The 21,379-nt window shown below is 52.0% G+C and overlaps 2 protein-coding genes across 2 annotated transcripts; both read left to right on the top strand.

Moving 5' to 3' along the window:
- Window positions 1-308: 308 nt before the first annotated feature.
- On the top strand, window positions 309-7,933 carry CYP26C1 (cytochrome P450 family 26 subfamily C member 1; the record flags this gene model as incomplete). Its single annotated transcript, XM_080912106.1, has 6 exons — window positions 309-512; window positions 964-1,188; window positions 1,645-1,920; window positions 3,474-3,629; window positions 5,338-5,655; window positions 7,556-7,933. 6 exons carry the CDS (start codon window positions 309-311, stop codon window positions 7,931-7,933), a joined length of 1,557 nt encoding a protein of 518 aa, XP_080768232.1.
- Window positions 7,934-12,353: 4,420 nt separating this feature from the next.
- On the top strand, window positions 12,354-15,802 carry CYP26A1 (cytochrome P450 family 26 subfamily A member 1; the record flags this gene model as incomplete). Its single annotated transcript, XM_080911283.1, has 7 exons — window positions 12,354-12,542; window positions 12,728-12,952; window positions 13,199-13,489; window positions 13,569-13,727; window positions 14,369-14,503; window positions 15,064-15,213; window positions 15,461-15,802. The coding sequence occupies 7 exons, from the start codon at window positions 12,354-12,356 to the stop codon at window positions 15,800-15,802; spliced, it is 1,491 nt and encodes a 496-aa protein (XP_080767409.1).
- Between the last annotated feature and the right edge of the window lie 5,577 nt (window positions 15,803-21,379).

Genomic DNA, 21,379 nt, shown 5'->3' with positions numbered 1-21,379 from the left:
TAGGAGCGCTGAGCCCAGAAGTTGGGAGCATTCCAGAGGCAAAATGCCCACCTTGGATGGGCTGGCGCTTTTTAACTGAGATCGGGAAATGCCCTGGGTCTTCGGCATCAAAGCAAATTCTCTGATCACCCAGGGTTAGTACTGCCCTCCACTGACAGTCTTAAGACCGGAAGCTTTGACTTTATTAATCTCTGGCTTGGCCCCATAACCCTTAGCCTTTTCTGGACTGGGCAGGTGAGCTCCGCACAGTTCTTGAGACCCCTGCCTTCCCAGTGGCCTAGTCCACCCCTCACCCCTGCAGTTTGGCCATGTTTTCCTGGGGGCTAAGCTGTTTGTCCATGCTGGGGGCTGCCGGCACCACTCTCCTGTGTGCGGGTCTGCTGCTTGGCCTGGCCCAACAACTCTGGACCCTCCGCTGGACTCTGAGCCGGGATTGGGCCTCGACCTTGCCCCTACCTAAGGGCTCCATGGGCTGGCCATTCTTTGGTGAAACGCTGCACTGGTTGGTTCAGGTGAGTGGTTTTATCATTCAACAATGCCCCCTTTTCTGCATCTCCCATCGGGCGTTCTTGGTTCTTCTCAGCGCATCTCATAAGATTCCTTATCCAGGGTGCTGGGGATTTCTCAAACCCTTGTCATTGCCTAGCTATTCGGTTCCTTCTAAGAAGCCCCGTGTCGCCGAATTTTATGCTCATTTTAAACTCTTCCGATAGGTTGAAAAGCCAAGCACCCTCAGCAATGCACCCTTGGGCACTCAGATTCCCAATCTCAGCCTGTATCTCACCTCACGGGTGGGCTTCTATCATCCCATGCAGTAGCGGAGCGGCCCGTTGGAGATCTTGTTTTGTGACTAATGTGACGGCCTGGGACAAGGGAGTTGTTGGGAAGAGGCAGCTGGGTTGTCTGGGACAGATCTTTAGCTCTGCTGACCCAGAGAACCTTCAAGCCCCGCCTTGTTTGCAGGGCTCTCGTTTCCACAGTTCCCGCCGAGAGCGCTACGGGACAGTGTTTAAGACGCACCTTCTGGGCAGGCCAGTGATCCGGGTGAGCGGCGCAGAGAACGTGCGCACCATCCTGCTGGGTGAGCACCGCCTTGTGCGCAGCCAGTGGCCGCAGAGCGCGCACATTCTGCTAGGTTCACACACACTTCTTGGTGCGGTTGGTGAGCCCCATCGGCAGCGGCGTAAGGTGAGGAGAAAACCAAAGGAGCGTAAAAGATTCGTGGACCCTGGGTCCCTGCAGTGAGCCAGGCCAGGGCCTGGTGTTCCACATATACTGAGAACGCGACCAGGGTCCTGGCCAAACGAACTGGTGTCTTGGAGTAAGTCTCCTTACATTTCCGGGTTTTGAATTGTAAAGCCGAGGCAAGGCTATAAGTCCTTTATTCCAGATCTGTGAATTGTCAGCAGCCTTTGAGATTCAGATTTAAGAGGGTTCGGGGAAGACTTGGTGGAGCAGCTAGCAGCCTTTGGAGCCTAGTTGATGGGAGGGACTTTGTACATCAAAGTGTTAGAAACCAAGCCAACAAGTTTAGGCCTGTGCGGCTCAGAAGAGGAAGAGGGGACTGGACTTCGCCTTCGGGCTGCGGAGTCGCACGGCACAAGAGGCCAGCCTTCCCTGCGCTGATGCGCGCGCTCCCTACAGGTCCTGGCGCGCGTGTTCAGCCGCCCCGCTCTGGAGCAATTCGTGCCACGGCTGCAGGGGGCGCTGCGGCGAGAGGTGCGCTCCTGGTGCGCCACCCAACGACCAGTGGCTGTTTACCAGGCGACCAAAGCGCTCACCTTCCGCATGGCCGCGCGCATCCTGCTGGGTCTGCAGCTAGATGAAGCGCGATGCACCGAGCTGGCCCAGACCTTTGAGCAGCTGGTGGAGAACCTCTTCTCACTGCCCTTGGACGTACCATTCAGCGGCCTGCGCAAGGTAATGCCGCCCCAGACTTTAGCTCAAGGCTCCAAAGGGTCCCCCAAACCACAAGGAGTCCCCTGGACAGAGGGCGTGGCCCAGTGTGCGGGGAGGTGGTGGGGACCGGAGTTGCCTTGCTTCGGACTCTCTGAGTGACTCAGGACAGGCCACACACCCTATATGGGATGCTCCTGACTCACTCTGCGCCAGTGTGTCCTTCTGGAGTTTGGGTCTTAGTGGCAGGCATCCAGGCAGGCGGTTTGTCTTTTCTCAAAGTGGTGCCTCGTAGCAACCTCTCCAACACCCCTTGGAAGGTTGGCGCTGCAGAGTGCGCGGGAGCCGGAGGGCGGCAGACGAAGCCCGGCGCCGGCTCTAGTCTAGGGGATGGGTGTCGGCTCTCAGCCCGCGGCCCTGGGCCCGCTGGTTTCCGGATCAGAAAAGCCAGGCCTTTTTGGAGTCCTGGGCGGGGCCCCAGAGCTAAAGCAAGCTGGGTCCCGCCTTCTTTATCCCTTTGCCCTAGAGCGTTAGGTCGCTTGAATAAAAATAATACATCTGAAAAAGAATCTTCATTGTGCACTGGTCACTTTGCATACGTTTTCTGGTTTGGTCCTTAGAACTGCAAAATGTTATTCTCATTTTATTGACAAGCAGGCCTCCTTGAAGCCAGGCGCGCCTTCGACAAGCAAGAACACAGTCAAGATTTGAACAAGATACCTCTTGGCCACAAAACTCAAACGTTCTATTTCAGTCCTTTTCCCAGAGGGATGTTTTGGCTGGACTTGCTTCCTGAACTCTGGAGAGCCATGACTGCCCCTCTTTGCCCAACCCCTGACCGGAGCTAACCTTTAGAATATACGGTGGTGTCTTCGATGGGGGTTTTCAGGGTGCCCCTTTTCTTAGCACGGATGCTTACTGCATTCTTTATCTGAGTCTGGTTCTGTGAGGGGTAACGGCTAGCTGGGCTTTGGTGGTTCTGTGTCAGGTATGGACACCAGCAGCTGTGTAAGGGAACAAGTTCTTGGCTGCTCAGGGATCTAGGTTCTGCTCTCTAGGTGACATCAGCTGCCTTGCCAGAGGGGGCTGGTCATGATTATCATGGCAGTGATGTTTGTAGACAAACTTAGGACCACTTACTGAGCCATGCCTACCATGTGCTAGGGGTACGCTAAGCTAAGAGTAATATTAGGATCCAGGCCACTCTTCCTAATGCTTCAATGCAGTTAATGGTGTAGTGACCGCCAACTGTAAGATCATTTTTGTTGTCTACTCTGTAGCTGTGATCTTGCTACTGTTGTGAATTGTAAAGCTAATGCCTGTTTTTTTTTTCAGAAGGTCTTAGGGAGAACCCTGTGAAAAGACCATCCACTCCCTCAAAGGGGCCCCAACCCACAGGTTGAGAAACTCTGCTCTAGGTGGCTCTAGGCAGTACTTCTTCCAGGAGCATCAATTCCTGAGTCTGGCCCTACAGGTTCTGGATCTAGACAGCTCGCCTCTTGGCCTCTCCTACATCCCATCAAACTGCCCCCTCTCCAGCCTTCCTACCCCAACTGCCCTCTCTCCCTGCACATCAGGGCATCCGGGCCAGGGACCAGTTGTATCAGCACCTGGATGAGGCCATTGCTGAGAAGCTTCGGGGAGAGCAGACAGCAGAGTCAGGTGATGCCCTGCATCTGATCATTAACAGCGCTAGGGAGCTCGGCCATGAGCTCTCAGTGCAAGAGCTGAAGGTAGGTGATGGGAGACCATTCCTCCCTCCCCTGAACTCCCTCAGAAACCACACACACCATCCATTCCCAGTCATATCCTGTTTAACATCCTTTTGAGGCACAGACATAGCTTAGGGTCCCAGTCATGGCTCCTCCACACCTGCCAACTGTGAGGCTTTGCACTGCAGCACTTCCAGGAGCATCAAATCCTGAGTCTGGCCCTACAGGTTCTGGATCTAAACAGCCCGCCTCTTGGCCCCTCCCATGTTGCACTGCGCGGCCTTTGCCAACCTCCTACCATCTCTCTACCTATCCTTCACCACGCTCTTTCTCCCTCTGGACTCTCAAGTTCATGACCAAACTCCCCGTCCTCAAACCTGCATCTTTTCCGTGCCAAATCAACTCTCCCTTGTTTATAAGCCACCTTGGCACCTGGCACCTTAGCGCCTGTTGCCCACCCGTTTTGCCCTTGCTGTAAAGCCTCCTGTAGAATTAGGATTCCTTCCCACATAGGTAGAGCATGTGTGGTGGAGGGCCGGAGAGCCCTGCTTCGGAAGTCAAGACAGAATGAGGATCAGAGACATTTAGAGACGTGAGGACAGCTGTCTCCCATGAGTCCCTGTCATGGGCTCTCCGACTTCCGTTTCCCTCCAATCTTCTTCCACTAACCACTACAAAGTAGGAGCCCAGCTTTAGTCTCTCCTCCAGGAATGGAGGTATTAATCTCTCCTCTTGATGGGTGTGAAGTTCAGAAGCAACAAAGGATTCAGTAGAGAATTAGCAATAGATTTTGAGTCCTGGGGACCCGAGTATTCAAGACAGTGCTGGGCGGCACAGAAAAAAAAAAAAAAAAAAAAAAAGCGGGTAGTTTGCCCTTTGACAGAACCAGGGAGTATCAAGGCTCTGTAGAGGAACCCATTGGTCAGGTGTGGCTCCGGGGTCTCTCCATTCTCAATTTCCTTTTGTCCAAGGTAGAAGCAGCTGCTAACCTCCAGCCAGGTCAGTATCCAGGCCACACAGATTACTGTGTACCTGCTCAGTGCCAGATTCTGTGCCAGGATGTGGAATAGCTTCATTGTTCCAAGCTCTAGGGTGGGTGGTGTACATTCACCCTGCCATCACCGAAAACAGCCTGTAGGCATAAACACTGGTGCTACCGGGAAGGAAGGGACTGGAAGGGCAGGCTTACGTAGGTGAGGAGGCCTGCGGAATATCTATCCACAAAGCAAGGCAGAAAGGGCAAACAAGAAGGCGGAAGAGCCTGCTGCCACTGGAGCAAGGCTGGTGCTGGAGGGAAGGAGATCGCCCCTCCTCCCCATACTCACTGCTGGAATTACTAGTTCTAGGGACTTCGAGAGCCTTCCAGAGCCTTAGTTTCCAATCTTTTTAATAAGAGCAGTAGTTGCTCCCCACAGGGTGAAGGTGAGAATCTAACGAGTTAATAAATTTAAAGCACCCAGGATAAAACACAGAATAATATCCCTGTATCATCTCTGAGAACTTGTCCAAAGCGGGTGTATAGAGATGCTGGTTCGGCCTCTCCACTCAACCGGACTTTCACGAGTGAAAGACCTGAGTTTTGACCGGTTTCAGAGTCATGAGCATAGCCGCCCGGGATAGGGGGTGGGGGGAGGGGCAGGACACCAAGGCACTAGTCTGAGTGCAAGAGATAACGTTTGGACGCGTCACACCTTCGCGGTGGGTTCAGAGCCTCCTGGCTGTCTTGCAGGAGTTGGCTGTGGAGCTCCTATTCGCGGCCTTTTTCACCACGGCCAGCGCCAGCACGTCCCTCATCCTCCTGCTTCTGCAGCACCCAGCAGCCATCGCCAAAATCGAGCAGGAGCTGTCAGCGCAGGGGCTGGGGCGCGCGTGCAGCTGCACTCCGAGGGCCTCGGGATCGCGACCGGACTGCGGCTGTGAGCCCGACCTCAGCCTGGTTATGCTGGGCCGTTTGCGTTACGTCGACTGCGTAGTGAAGGAGGTGCTGCGCCTCCTACCGCCAGTGTCCGGGGGCTATCGCACTGCGCTGCGCACCTTTGAGCTGGACGTAAGTGCGCCGCACCGCGGGCCTCCGGATGCTTGCAGCCGCGCTGGGATGGGAGGGTAGGGGGAATTAGCGCAGAAATCTCTTTCCAGGGCCTCAGCTTTCTCTCCTGTAAAATGGGCTGAGCCCTATTCTATCTCCCGGATTCTCCTTCCTCCGACCCCAGTAGACAGAGGCAAAGCCACGTACCTGAAGAGCTGGTAAGGTTAGGAGTTTTATATACTTCAGCTTTTGTCAGTGATGCAGCCAGGTCAATTCAATTAGAACTGAGTTTTAGAGCGCAAACATTTTTCTCTGAGCCGCACTTCTCGGCGCCTACTTCTCTGAGCCCTTCATTGGACTAAATAGCCACTCAGTGTCACCTGTCCAGGGCTCGAACTTAGGGTATATTCATGGGACATGCAACAGCCTTAATACAAAGAACAAAATCTTAATGGTTTCTTCATCCGGCTGTCCTTGGTTGGGTCGGACAAGGTTAAGAACCAGGTCCGACTACATCTCAGAATAACCTCGGGCAGTTCTCCCTTTACTGTGGGTCTCAGTGTACCTTCTGGAAGGAAGTTGGTTTGGTTTTTCCCAGCTCTGATACTCTATATGATGTTGGGGGTGTTTGATGAATTGGTAATTTTGAGGTTTGGGGAATTCACACAGCAGAACTTGAGGGCCTCTGCCTGGATGGCTTTGCTGCAGAAACCTGAGCAAAGCACATTCGGGTGTGTGTTTGTGGGTGTGTGTGTGGGTGTGTGTGTGTGTGTGTGTGTGTGTGTGTGTTTGTGTCACTGCAGAGACTGAGATTCTGCCCACAGAGAGCTCCATGCAGAAATGCAGAAAGGGAGGGGACCGAGACCATGGAGTGAGGCAGGGAGATCTCTAGTATCAGATGAGACCAGACAAAGGGATGAACTGCCCAGTCTAAGGTTTACCGAGAAGTGACTCGGATGCTCACACTTGGTGCTGCAGGGCTGACGTGCCCAGGAAGACAGAAGAGAAACGGAGGACCAGGCAGCTTCCAGAGCAGTAGATGGAGCACAGGGGAGGCCCTATTCTCAACCCTCTGCTGTATAGGGGAACTGGGAGAGGGGTGGGGGGAGGAAAGAACATCCCTAGGGATAACTTGAATAGTAATGACCTTCCATGGGCTTTGGAAAACTGCCATCTCTTGAGGGACAGGTGACATTATAGGCCAGGAGTTGAAGACACACGGACAAGCACAGCTGACAGGACTGTAGGTCATATGGCAGGAGCTCCTTCCTAGCAAGAGTGAGGCCCGGAGTTTGCAATACCCAGCAGGCGGTGATGGAGGGGGAGGACGGTTAAAAGGGCTGAGGGTGGGGGTGGGCAAAGAGGGTGTGCATCCTCTGAAAGCGGTAGCCATAAGGTAGTGTAATAGTCCAGAGGTGAGCGAGAAGGTGGGAAAGTCTTTAGTTAAATACGAAAAAGACTTTTATAACTGAACTGTCCCAGAGATGTGACGATTCTCAGTCATTTGGGCTGTTTCAGCTCAGATAGCTGGTAGCTACATTCTTACAACGTAAGTCTCCTGTGTCAGAAGAAAACAGGAAGAAAAAGTCAACACACTCATAAGTAATTTTCGATCTCATGGGCACTAATGCGTGCCAACCTCCTCTTAAAATTTCCTCAACAACGTGGACATTTCTTTTTTTTTTTTTTAATTCTTATTTTTCCCAACTAAGAAATGGGAGTGGGAGAAAGCAGTCCAAGATCTTACAGCTTACCAGTGAGGGCACTGGGATTGCAACGCAGGTCTTCTGGTTTCAGGATTAATTCATTAAAGACCCCCCTAGAGATTTATTTGGTGCTCCTGGGGAGAAGAGCGCGAGGCGGGGCAAGCTCCAGCCATTTCCTTATGTATAGCGATCAACACGGCCCCATCACTTTGCAGGGTTACCAGATCCCCAAGGGCTGGAGCGTGATGTATAGCATCCGAGACACGCATGAGACAGCCGCAGTATATCGCAGCCCACCCGAGGGCTTCGATCCAGAGCGCTTTGGCGTGGAGAGTGAAGACGCGCGAGTCTCCGGTGGCCGCTTTCATTACATCCCGTTCGGCGGCGGCGCGCGCAGCTGCCTGGGTCAGGAGCTAGCGCAGGCGGTGCTCCAACTGCTCGCCGTGGAGCTGGTGCGCACCGCGCGCTGGGAGCTGGCCACACCCGCCTTCCCCGTAATGCAGACGGTACCCATCGTGCACCCGGTGGACGGGCTGCTGCTCTTTTTCCACACTCTCCCGACTTTGGGTGCGGGGGATGGGTTATCACTCTGACTTGCTGCTTCTCGAGCCTTGGCTTGCCCAGTAGCTGCTGCGCACCGGCAGCGTCGCCAATATTCAGCCAGCGCCCTAGGTTCTCACCGCGCGTATATTCACCAAGTCACGGGTTTAACAAATGCTTACAGGACAACTCTGTTAGTCTGGAAGTACCACAGACACCCAAATGGAGAAGCGCCGAGCTTAGAGAGAGTAGGTGGTGCGCCCCACGCCGTAGGCAAGTTCCAAGATCTCAAAGCAGCCAGCAACGGAGAGAACCTAGTCCCACTAAATGAAACCTGGCTTCACCTTACTGTGGCAAGTCCGCAGGGAGTTTGGATTTGGCGTCCCGGAGGCGACGGCTGATGGTGGTAGTTAGGTCCTATCAAACTAGAAGAGAATTTGCAACATTTTAAAGTTAGCAGAGATAACAAGATGGTTACCAGACCGACCTGATGTTTGCCCAAGAGACACACCGAGAGGGCTCCAGAGTTTCTGCTAGCTCAACACTAGCAGATTCGACTAGAGACTTTTGAAAAGAAAAATTCCTACTTCCTGAAATTATTTAATATCCCCGTTTATATAGGAGATACTATGTTCTCTGGAGATGTCTGTAAGTCTGTGAGGTTGAGACATAACCCCTTCGAGGGAGAATTGAGATAAACAAGAGTTTGAGATATTTGTACCCAAGCAGGAAGTCCAAGAGATAACATTTCCTGCCAGGGGTTGAGCAAGGAGGTTGGGGCTCATTTGGGCGGCTATTCCCCTGGTGTGATGGCTAAGGGTGGAGAGGATGGGATACAGAGAAAGGCGTACTATAGCCTAGACCCGGAGAAGTTGGGCAGCCTCAGTCCTGTGTTTCCCACTGGACCGCGGGCCTGGATGCTGAGTTGGGAGCATCTCTGCCCTGACTGCAGAGTCCTTCTGCTTCACTCCCCTCGCTATTACTGCAACTGAGGGACCGATGGCTGTCCCGAGGAGCCACTGCTGTGCTGCACCCTCTTCTACCGTTCAATCCCCCTGCCCCACCTCTGAGCCCTCACCACCTGTGGAACTCAGCCCTGTTGCTTTCCCTAGTCTAAGGGACTGTCTGGCTTTCCCAATCCAAAGGGTTCCACCACTGCTGAAACCAAAGCACTATTTACCTTCATCCCCGAAGCCTGCTTCAACCTGCCATCCACGGTCCTACACTGCTGGGCAAGAGGACACATCCGGTGAGCCAGGGAAGTTGTAAGTGGCCTAAGGCTGACCCTGTAGGAGGAAATTGGTGGCCTCCTGACCTTATACTTGAATCCACTTATAAAGTGGACCCTGGGCTTGAAGGCAAGAACATAGCAGGTACTTGGAGGTTAGCAGCTGTTGGGGTTAACACCCCCATAATCCCCACACAGGACAGCTAGAGAGCCATAGCTGGTCAGAGGCCAGCCTGAGCTCCGCAGGCACCAGAAGGAGCAAAGGCATCATAGTGCAGACCTGCAACCTTGAGCATTCCAGAAGCCCGGACCTAGATGAGGTCAAAAGGTTCCCTTTCAGGTTGATTCTGATTTGGCTGGGGTGGGGGGTGTGGCTTAGGGCAGCACCTTTCAGAACCAGGACAAACTGGTTCAAAGAGACTTGTTCGCTTGCTTTGGGGTCTGGGCCAACTGTAAGCACATGGAAGAGGCTCTGGTTTTCCTCTCATTTCCCATAGCTGCACCATACCGTTGGTATTAAGGAAAATGTAAGCTCCCAGTTTAGTAACTCCAAGTTTGTAGGAAAAGAGCAGATGTAGTTCTTAACGCCTTGGACTTCTGCCGCTCACATAAAGAGGCAGAGGATGAATAAAGCAGCTACACAAAACCAAAAACCAACCTATCAAACAAACATACAAAACCCACCGAGAACTGCCCAGTGGTGAAAAGCATAGAGAAGTTAAAAAGCAACAAACCCCTTTTACACAGAGTGACTCCGACCTGAATTCCAACAGTTGGGCAAGGAAACCGGTCTGAGGTGACATTGGCAGGGATCAGGCACTTTGGCCTGGGTTCCCACCCAGCGTTGGGAATAGCAGCAGGTATTGGAACACCCAGACCAGAGAGAAAGCTAGAGGGGGCTGAGGAGAATGCTGGCCACCTGACTTCTGCCAGGCATCCCCATTAGCAAAAACAAAACAGCAGAAACACCCACCACAAGAAACCCAACCCTACATCTCTGAACCCTTAGCAATAGGAAAACTGGCCAACATTTTGTTTCCTACCGACTACCACCCAATAAACTTTGGTGAAGTTCCTAGATCAAGTTCTTATTGGGCTGGTAATTTATTGACCTCCCTTGCCCTTCAAGATTTTAAGTGATTTTGCACTCCGACATTTAATGTCTTCCTACCAGGCGGCCTGCAGATCTTGATAGCCAGCTCGATTTCGTATTTAGTTTTTAAGTATTGTTTTCCTCTGTGGCCATCTCCAGCGTGCTAGCCTGGCTCATCTTGTAACCAGGCACAGGCTGAACTTGGTGGGGTGGCCCGGCAGAGTTCACTGAGATGTCACGGTCCGGCCTGCAGGGGTCACAGGCGGGTCAGGCTAAAGGATTGGGAATGGGCCCCAGGTCACGCCCCCACTGGCCGGTTTTGCACACCGGCCGGAGGCGCTCTCCAGAAAGGGGCGGACCGAGGTTTCTGAGAATTACCTCCAGCACAATTCGTCCGCGTTCCTGCCGGTGCCAGAAATCGGTTCGCATTCTTTACAGTAACCGAATCATTACAAGATATGACAGCGGCAGCGCCCGTCTCCCCAGAGTCTCTAAAAAGCTGGTCAGAGAGAAGTAAGGGGAACCAATTAACCCTCTCCCCCAAATACAACCCACGAGCATCCCGGCTAAGAGAGTTGTTCGGTTAGTGCGGTCCTGAAGGACCTTTGAGGTCATTTTATAACCACCCCAGTGGCGTGGAGACGTTTAGGGACCCCCTCAGGAAGGCCACGGCTTTCAGAAAGCAAGTTTTTACAAAAGCAATGGACCCTACCCAAGGGCTGCGGGTGTGCTTTCACTAGAGCCCGTGTTCAGTTTTGAACAAACACACGTCATTCTGTTAGTTTTCCACGACACTGGTGCGTTCAGTGCCCAAACCAAGGCAGTGTGTGGCACTGGCTGGCCGAAGCGGTGTGGCCAGAGGACATGGGAAGCCGAGTACGTGTGCGCGGGCACCACGCGGTTCCCCTGTACCGGTTATTGGCTATAAGAAAGAGCGCCGACTGAAGTTCGACAGTCTCTGAACATGATCCCCGGTACGGATTCCCATGTTCCCAAGGGCTGGTGGCAAAAGCATAGGGACAAACAACCCTCTTACCAGGCTCCGTGGCTTTACAGTGGGTGGGATCTGGGAGAGCAGAGGGAAGGTTCTAGAGCCCTGAAACCAGACCACCCTATTAGTGTAGCCTAATGTGCCATTTGGAAGCAGAAGCCCCGTCTGGAAACTCACAGCTGCCTTGAAGAGTAGACAGTGGAAAGGATCAACTCTGTCGTAAGGAAAACAGCCCCAAGATACAAGGAGAAGGGACTCCTGGGTTTCCTTCTTGTTGTCTTCCCCATATCTGCCTGGGCTGGGAGCCCTCTTCCCGGCCACTTGGCTGGTGTTGCGAGCCCCAGGGCTATAGGAATTGGGCCGGTTTAGCAGTATTACCACAGCTGAGCGTTGACTTTGGAGCCTCTGGACTCCTTCGTACGCCTCCCAACCGGGGCTGGAATCGGGCGTGTGCAAGGCTGCACCTGGAGGCTTACTTGCTTTGAACTCGCAGGATTTCCCAAGGCTTCATGCGCTGGCTCGCTTGTGGGGGCACTGGAAAGCCAGGGTTCACGATCATACTTGACCTCCGAGACTGGCTTGGACCCTAGCCCTGGGATCCTCTTGGGATTCTCACAGATCAGGAAGCGTTTGGGATCTCATTTACTGTGGGTCAGGTCCACTGAACGGTGTTTCTTGAACGCGCTTTCCCCAGCAAATGGAAAAGAGCCCGGGAGGCGCCTGTAAACGGAGAGCCAGGAAGGCTTCGGGCTTGGGCAGCTGGTCCGACCCGGCGCGAGGGACATCAGAGAGACAGCTAGAAAACTTGGAACCCCGATCCACAACCCACTCCCCCTGTCCCCAGCCGCTCGGAGCTCTACACACCTTGGACAGGGAAGGAGGTGTTCCTAGCCCGGCACCCCCAGGAGGCGCGCTCGGAGGGAAGCCGCCAGTGCGCCGCCTCTGCCTCGGCGCGGAACAAACGGTTAAAGATTTTTTTGGGCAGCGCCTCGAGGGGGGAGGAGCTAGGGGCCCGATCCGCAATTAAAGATGAACTTTGGGTGAACTAATTTGTCTGACCAAGGTAACGTGGGCAGTAACCTGGGCGGCCTTATAAAGAGGGCGCGCGGCGGGGTTCGGAGCGGCGACGGCGGCAGGTGGCGCGGGAGGTTGCTGTGTGCCATGGGCTTCCCGGCGCTGCTGGCCAGTGCTCTCTGCACCTTCGTGCTGCCGCTGCTGCTCTTCCTGGCGGCGCTCAAGCTCTGGGACCTGTACTGTGTGAGCAGCCGCGACCGCAGCTGCGCCCTCCCCTTGCCCCCCGGTAGCATGGGCTTCCCATTCTTTGGGGAAACATTGCAGATGGTGCTGCAGGTAAGGGAGCTCGGGAAGGGATCTGACGCTTCCCCGGAGCCCGCCTCCGCTCTGGGCCTGGGCAGAAGCCGGGATAAGTGTCCTCGCGAGGGAGGCGACCAAGGCTTGGAAGAGGGGCTAGACGGAGGCCGGATGTTCCCCGGCGCCCCCTCACGCGGGTTGCGGGTCTCTCTCCTCCACCTCAGCGGAGGAAGTTTCTGCAGATGAAGCGCAAGAAATACGGATTCATCTACAAGACGCATCTGTTTGGGCGGCCCACGGTGCGGGTGATGGGCGCGGATAATGTGCGGCGCATCTTGATGGGAGAGCACCGGCTGGTGTCGGTGCATTGGCCTGAGTCGGTGCGCACCATCCTGGGCGCCGCCTGCCTCTCCAACCTGCACGATTCCTCTCACAAGCAGCGGAAGAAGGTGAGAGTGAGGTGGGAACTCTGTGGCTAGCCGGGAGACCTCATTCTATGGCTTGGTTCAGGCAAATAGATGCGGGGCGAGGGCTAGTCCTGTGCGTCTGTCCGAGATCCACTTTTAATTTTTCCTGCCAGCACGTGCGTTAGGCCTGGAGGGACTGGAATTCTTGAAAGGGTATCCGGGAAGGCGAGGGGACGTTGAGGGGGGTAGCAGAGGATTGTAATGCTCTCTGCTCCTGGGGGAACTCAGGTGATTATGCAGGCCTTCAGCCGAGAGGCGCTCCAGTGTTATGTGCCAGTGATCTCTGAGGAAGTGAGCAGTTGTCTGGAGCAGTGGCTAAGCTGCGGCGAGCGCGGCCTCCTGGTCTACCCCGAGGTGAAGCGCCTCATGTTCCGCATCGCCATGCGCATCCTGCTGGGCTGCGAGCGGGGTCCAGCGGGCGGCGGAGAGGACGAGCAGCAGCTCGTGGAGGCTTTCGAGGAGATGGCCCGCAATCTCTTCTCTCTCCCGATTGACGTGCCCTTCAGCGGGCTGTACCGGGTAAGAGCGGTTTGCGGAGTCGGAGTAGGGAACCGCAAGCTCGGGCGTCCGCTCACCGCCTCGCTCCCTCCGCGCTCAGGGCATGAAGGCGCGGAACATTATTCACGCGCGCATCGAGGAGAACATTCGCACCAAGATCCGCCGGCTTCAGGCCGGGGAGCCAGATGGGGGTTGCAAGGACGCGCTGCATCTCCTGGTTGAGCACTCGTGGGCAAGGGGAGAAAGGCTGGACATGCAGGTGAGAAGCGATTTCAAAAGATGCCAAGAGTCGGGGAGTGTCTCGGACTTTCCAGACACACTTTCTGGGGGGTCTCCAAAGCCCTGCCAGGGCACCCAGCTTTTTCCAAGTGGGCATTTATGCTAGGTCTAGGGCAGCAGTTCGCAACCTATATGGGTCGCGACCTCTTCGCGGAGCTGAACAACCCTTTCAGAAGGGTCGCCTAAGAGCATCCCGCATATCCGACATGTACATCACGAACCACAACAGTAGCAAAATTACCGTTATGAAGTGGTGACGAAAAAAATTATTACTGGGGTCACCACAACATGAGGAACCCTGTTGAAAAGGTGGCAGTATTGGGAACCACTGGCCTTGAGAGCTTCGGAAGAGGTGGTTGAACAACTGGGAAGGTCCCGAGGTTCGAAGGGCAAGTCTCATTTACAGAGACTAAAAGAAGGTTGGGAGGCTTAATAAAATCAAGACTGTAACTCGCCGAGTAGGATTAAGAGGGTTTTTGAATTTTTGTTTGCCATCTTTGACTTTCTATGAGCAAATCATTTTCCCCCTTGAAGTCTTCTGTGCAATAGTCCAAGGTTAGTTCTTTTTAACAGTGCTGTAAAGTGCACGCAGATTTGTATAAACCTCTGCCTCGCCCTTAGGCACTGAAACAGTCGGCCACAGAGCTCCTCTTTGGTGGCCATGAAACTACAGCCAGTGCAGCTACTTCACTGATCACTTACTTGGGACTCTACCCACATGTCCTTAGGAAAGTTCGAGAAGAGATAAAGAGCAAGGTAGGAGGATTCTAGTGGTGCCCTATTTGCCTCTACTGCCTGCCCCCCACTCCACCCCCACCCCCCAGTATGTAAGTTTGCTCACTACACCCCCCCCCCCCCCCCCCGTACTGTGATGGTGAAGGGCCGAGCACTAGGTGGGGGGGGGGAGGACAGGGACGACAGTGGGGGGGGGCGGAACTGCGCCTTGTGAATTTAAAAAGGCGGCTTTTTTGTGCTGGGATCTCTCTTGGGCAGAGTTTGGCCTGGGCTCCTCTCCTCCACCACCACTGTAGAGATTGCCAGGTTCTCTGTCTCTGTTCAAGAACGTGAATGGTGTGGGTAGATCAGGGTGGGCAGTTGGTGAGGACTCAGGTATGATTATTTAGACCTGGTGAGCAACACTGTTGCCTGCCTGGATGAAAGAATGATGGGTTTAGGCTGAGGACGTGGGGTGTGGAATCGAATGGCCAATGGCTTTCCCCCCTTACTCCAGTCCAGAAGCAGGTGAGTCCTGCTGCTCTGATTTTATTGGAGTGGCCACGAATCACTCACTCACCGTTGTTTCTGTTTCCTTTTAGGGTTTGCTTTGCAAGAGCAATCAAGACAAGTTAGACATGGAGACTTTGGAGCAGCTTAAATACATCGGGTGTGTTATTAAGGAGACCCTTCGATTGAACCCTCCCGTTCCGGGAGGGTTTCGGGTTGCTCTGAAGACCTTTGAGCTGAATGTGAGTGCTCTTCCTACCCCATCCCCCACCCTGTCCACTCTGCTGTGCTTCTGAGCTGCCTGAACAGTGGCTCACTGCCCTTGACACTGTCCTGCCTCCTAAACAATGGAAGCCACCTCTCCCACTTGCTCTCCTCTCTTAATGCCACTCATACTGGTGATGACATTTTTTGTTGTTGTTGTTGTTGCAAGCTCGGGGCCTGGCTTGTTGGTTCTTAGGACTTTATTATTATTATTATTTTAAACAGGGTTACCAGATTCCCAAGGGTTGGAATGTCATTTACAGCATCTGTGACACCCACGATGTGGCAAGTATCTTCACTAACAAGGAGGAATTTAATCCCGACCGCTTCATACCGCCTCATCCAGAGGATGTCTCCAGGTTCAGTTTCATCCCGTTTGGAGGAGGCCTTCGGAGCTGTGTAGGCAAAGAGCTTGCAAAAGTCCTTCTTAAGATATTCACAGTGGAGCTGGCCAGGCACTGTGACTGGCAGCTTCTAAACGGACCTCCTACAATGAAGACAAGCCCCACTGTGTACCCCGTGGACAATCTTCCTGCAAGATTCACACACTTCCAGGGTGATATCTGATACCTGTTTTAACTCTTGGACTTATTTGAAGTGTACATTGTCTGTTTTTTTTTTTTTTAAATACTGTCATGTTGCCTTTATTTAATTTCTAAATGTATAGTATAATATTTATGCGTCTCTACTACAGCCCCCATGGTCTTTAAATGTTAAAATAATGAATTTGTATGGTTTTCCCAATAAAGTAAAAAAAATTTTAAAAAGTGCTTTTCTTGCTTTTTGAGATTCTTGTTGTCAAGAGGCCCAGGGTGGTACATGCTGTAATCCTAGGATTTGGACTGTGGAAGCAGGAAGATAAGACATTCAAGGCTAGCCTGGGCTATAGAGATCCTGTCTTAAAAGAACTATACACCGCAACAGAAAGTTCTGTTAGGAAATCGCTGACTGGCTCACTGTTTGTACTTTGTGTCATGTCAGAAGATCTGTATTATTATTATTATGTGTGCTAATCCACGGGTATCTTTTAACTTCTTTTAAGGTAGTTGAGATTTCATATTTTGAAATCGTATGGAGGCTGGTTTTATTTACATTTTTATGGGGATGAGATGGAAGGCCTCACACATGCATGGCAGGCCCTTTGTTACTAATGCGCAGCCCCTTCCATTTCAGCCCCAAGCGAATTCTAGATTCTTTTTCGTTGGTGCTTTTGGAAGTCGAACCTGGGATGATTTAGTTACTTGGTGGCAGCTGCTGGTTTCACTTTAGAAAGAGGAGATTCTGGGAAGGGCAACATTGTTGGTGCATCAGGAAGCCTCATCCTAGAGCAACAGGGCCAGCATATCTAACATTAAATCAGCCTAGTGAATCCATGTCATATAAAGGCAGAGCTCTTCTTTGAAGCTGATGATTTAGATAAGACAGAGCCAGGCCCTCTGGTTATGGACGGCTCTTGCCCAAAATGAAACTGAAGAGAAAACCACTGGCGTGTCACCTTCCTTAGAAGGTGCTTCGGAAAGCAGTGCGAGGAAGGCTGGCTCAGATAAGCTGAGCCCAGGCTTTCTTGATCCAAGATGAGGCAGCAGAAGCAGCTTTAGCCGCCTGACAGATAAAGTTTTATCTCTCTCTGCCAATAGGGTTGAGTCTGACGTGACTGATAAAATGACCCAGTCATGACCCTGTGAACCTTGGCTAACCTCCTCGAAAGCACAGTTTTGTCACAGTTCTGACCCTGGCATGGCCACATTCTGAACCTCAGGCGGAACTCGATCCAGAAAGGTTAGCCACGGTGACTTGCTTATGCAAGCACATTCTCCGTGTTGAAATGGCACAACCTGCCTGCTGAACCTCTGATGGCTTGTAGGTTTTGGACTTTAAAATTTTCATTACAAGTTGAGAATTTGGCAAGGTCACAGGAACCGGGTGGTCTGAAATAGGTGTTTGAACAGCTTTCTGTCCACAATTAGACTTGCATAATCTACCTGACTTTAGTGTTTGGGTAGAACGTGGGTTGTACTTATTGTTGGATACTTTCTGATGTTTAGAGGCATATCAAAGCCCAATGCTACAACGTAAAGAAACGAGACAAGCTGCCAAAGCTTCAGTGCTCTAGATGGAATCGATCCTCTTCAGAACGTTTGCCCAGGCTCTTTGCAGATAGACTGAGATAGCCCAAGGGCACCAGTGATCACAGATTACTTATACACGGCCATTTTAGGAAGGTCTCAACACTTTGTATTTTATCGAACGGTGATTAGCTTTTAACAGCAATGTCTTTGGTGACCAGACGATCATGATTCTCCATGAGCTGAGTTCTGTAAGAAACTTGAGCCATCTTAAAATATAATTCAACTTTTTAAAAGGATGTCGAACGAAGGCCACACTCGATGCGTGGCAGAGATTGATTGAACAAACAGAAAGTGAGCCTGGGTCACACTTATCTGGGACAAGCATGTTTATGGTACCAGTACCTGTGGGTCAGTACACATGTGATGGAGAAATGAGGTGGGTGTGGCCAAAACTGTGGGAAGAAGGCAATGGCTCTAGGAAACAGCTCTTGGGGCTCCCAGAGCTCATATGGTGATGGGGACTTGCAGTCACCTTGTCTGTAGGTGGGCTCACCACACTGGGCTGGAGCTCTGCCTCATTCCGGTGTTTGCTTTCCTCAATTCCTGTGCCTTTGTTTTCAGTCACAAGTGTGGTGTCACCAACTACACAGATCATTATCAGGACAGGGACATGAAGGGGAGGGCTTCCACATTCTGAGAGACTGTAAAGTCTTAGGAGACCCAGCAGGAGTTCTAGAATCAGGAAAGACTTCCCGAGGCTTCTGCTCACCCCTACCCCCTTTCTAACAGCTAGTAACACTTGCCTATTACTTTTCCAATGTTCTGTGGCTGGGGGGGGGGGGGTCACTATCTTCTAACTTTGTCTTCTCCGTGTCCTTCTACCCTGCCACATGACTCACAACTCTCTCATTAGCAACAGGTGAATTGAAGCTATGAGAGGCCGTGCTGTTGGCTTGTCTTTTCTATATCTTGAGGTGGTTTCAGGGCTTTTTGCACCTTGCAAACCCTATGATGTCCACAAGGGGGCGGACTTCTCCCTTCTATGCCAAGCCCAGGACACTGGTTTTTCCACCAGTGACCATGAAATTGAAAGTTGACATATCTGGTTCAAGGCTGCTTTGACCCCTAGATAGTGAGAAGCTGAAGTCAACTCAATAACTTAGCAAGTACTGCACAAAGACACCCCCCAACACACACACACTCAAGGGATCACCTACTCCAGGTTCTCTGAGACCAACACATAGTTCTAGAGGTAGCCACCGACAACTCATGGACTCTGGATTCCAGGATTTCCCATTGCCCATATTTTGATCTATACTGTTACCCCAGTTTTCCAAAAAAACATGGGCAACCTAATCAGTGTTTAGATGGCCTGAACTTGGTTCCGGAGCCATCCCTTGAGGAAAGGCACTGTGGGACCTGTCATTAAGATGCTTGTCGATCTTGCAGAGGACCCACGTGTGGTTTCCAGTACCCACAGTGGGCAGCTCACAGCTGTTTGTAGCTCCAGCTCCGGAAGATCTGATCATCTCTTCTGACTTCCAAGGATACCTGTGCGCTCCCTCCCTCCCTCCCTCCCTCCCTCCCTCCCTCCCTCCCTCCCTCCCCCCTCTCCCCTTCGAGTACACACACACTACACTTAATTAAAAAAATAAATCTGTTTGTTTGTTTTGAGGCAGGGTCTCACTATGTAGCCCTGGCTGGCCTGGAGCTCACTGTGTAGCTGGTGTCCAACTCAGAGATCTGCCTGCCTCAGCCTCTAGAGTGCCCTAGAGACACACCTGGCAAAAATAAAGTGAAATATTAAGAAGAGAGAAGGCTGTGGATGTTTAGAGAGGTTGTGGTGGCTCCTACAACCAACAGGTCAAAACTGTTGTAAATACAGACCTGTCCTGAACATTTGCTTAGGTTACCCAGAGGAGGAGGGTATCAACGCCATCCGAAGGCATGAACTGGAGTCCTTTGGTGATGATGCCTGTGATCTGGGGAGGGAGCAAAGCTCCCTGTTGCATTCAAACACAAGCTAGGTGGTGAAGATGGGTTAAATGGCTCTCCCATTGTCTTTCACAGCTAAACAGTTACAAGGCTCTGTGTTCATTCAGTTCCTCAGACGCCTTCCTTCCCCTTTGGAATACACATTGGTGACAGTCTTGGGAGCCGTATTCCCTCCTCTACTCTTGCAGCTCATCCCACAGTCCTCGCCTTAGGAGAGGTGGAGGTACAGAGGCACCCAGGACCCCGTGATCTGCTGCATCTACTTGCAATTCCTGTGTCTGCTCCAATCGCCAACATCTTCCAGCTGTCTCATGGCGACCATTTGGTCCAGTCTGCCTCAGATAGTTCTCTCATCTTCCTACAGCATCATGCACTACCATGGGACTCTGTCCACCCCACCATTCCCTTCTTCCTTCATCCTAAAAAGCGACACAAGGTTAGGAGATGCTGTTCCTCATTCTAATCATGTACATTTAGTCAACTTGCGTAAGTTCTTGCTCTCCTTTGGGATATGCTCACACATAGTAGGTGTTCTTTAGGGGGGAGTGGTTCTGGACACCATCTACTTTGTGTTTCTTCGACTAACATGGTGCCATGTTTTTCTTTGAAAAGTGAAACTTTCATCCTTGGAAAATCTCAGTGGCCGCAAGCTTACACGGTGTGGTTTAACAGCATGTCACATTCCTGAAACCAATGCTCCGTGGGTATTTGGCCAAACAAGCTTTCCTTTCTTTGAAGTAGAGTCAGCTCCAGTTAGAACCCTGGGACAGGGGCGGAGGCTTAGCTCTGGACTGTGTGGTGGGTTTTCTGGGTGAGAGTTATCATGTTGCGATGTTTGTGACCACATCACTTCAGTACAAAAACTGCCCCACATTGTAAGATTTCCCTCGAGCTGCCAAACTCTTAGTCCATTGAGGGCTTAGAAATCTCTGTTTACTTAGTAATAGTAGATGCTTCCAGACTGTTAACTTGAAGTTACTAGTAGATTCATTTGAATTGGAAAGGGGGATAAGACATACTGCTTATAAGGTGACAAATTAAATTCAGTCAGGACAGTCCAGTGAGTTCATGAGGTACAGCAATGCCACCCAACGCAACAGGAGCCTATTTCATACTAGGTGAGGGAGCTTGGTGTTCTGAAATGGAAAAATCATTTAGAATCAAGTAGTCGCTGACTTTTAGGGCTGGAAGAAGGACTGTGGGTGTGGACTCCTGAATGCCCAAGACAACAATTGGGAAAATTCAGGGTCCTCAAGAACCCTTAGGTGACAGCAGAGAATATGAACCAGAGTCTTGTAGGACTTGCTCGGTTTAAACAAGAACAACAAAGAACAAAACCCAGTACATTCCTTATTTGTGTCAGTCTGAAGGCAGGCAAAGAGACTCTTCCGGGCTGGTTCTTGCTCCTTACATACCCCTCATGGCAGTGCCGTGAGAAGCTGGGGTTTTACAGCCACAGTGACTTCTCCGCAAAGCCTGACACAGGGTACAGTTTGCTGGCATTTCGGGTGAGGCTAGTGGCTGAACCTGCTCAGGGGTAGAGCTGGACCCGCACACAGTTTGGAGCTGAGGGTGGCGGTTTGTATGAGAATGGCTTACATAGGCTCCTTATCTATTAATGGTTGGTCCCCAGTGGGTGGAACTGTTCGGGGGGGGGGGGGGGGGATTAGAAGGGTGGCCTTGTTGACAGGCGATGCCACTGGAGATGGGCTTTGAAGTCTCAAAAGCCCATGCTGTTTCAGTTGGCTTTTGCTCTGTCTCCCGATTGTTGTCTCCTCACATAGTCTCTTAGCTAAAAGTCCCATGCCTGTTGCCACGTTTCCTGAACTCACCCTCTGAACCAGTAAGCAAGCCCCCCCCCCCATAAACTCTTTCTCCTGTAAGTTGTCTTGGTCACACTGTCTGCTTATGGCAATAGAAAAGTAGCTAAGACACGGAGGCAAGAAAGCTTGCTTGTGAGAGGTGATCATAGAGCAGGATGTATGGCTTGTGGAAATACAGACTGGCTCAACATTAGGTTTTCTGCTTTCACTGAATAATTTACATTTGTAGCTAGCCCCTGAGGGATGCTGAAGTTGGT

This window comes from Micromys minutus, assembly GCF_963924665.1.
Source record: "Micromys minutus genome assembly, chromosome: 2".
NCBI lineage: Eukaryota > Metazoa > Chordata > Mammalia > Rodentia > Muridae > Micromys > Micromys minutus.
This window is presented reverse-complemented; position numbering and strand designations above follow the sequence as displayed.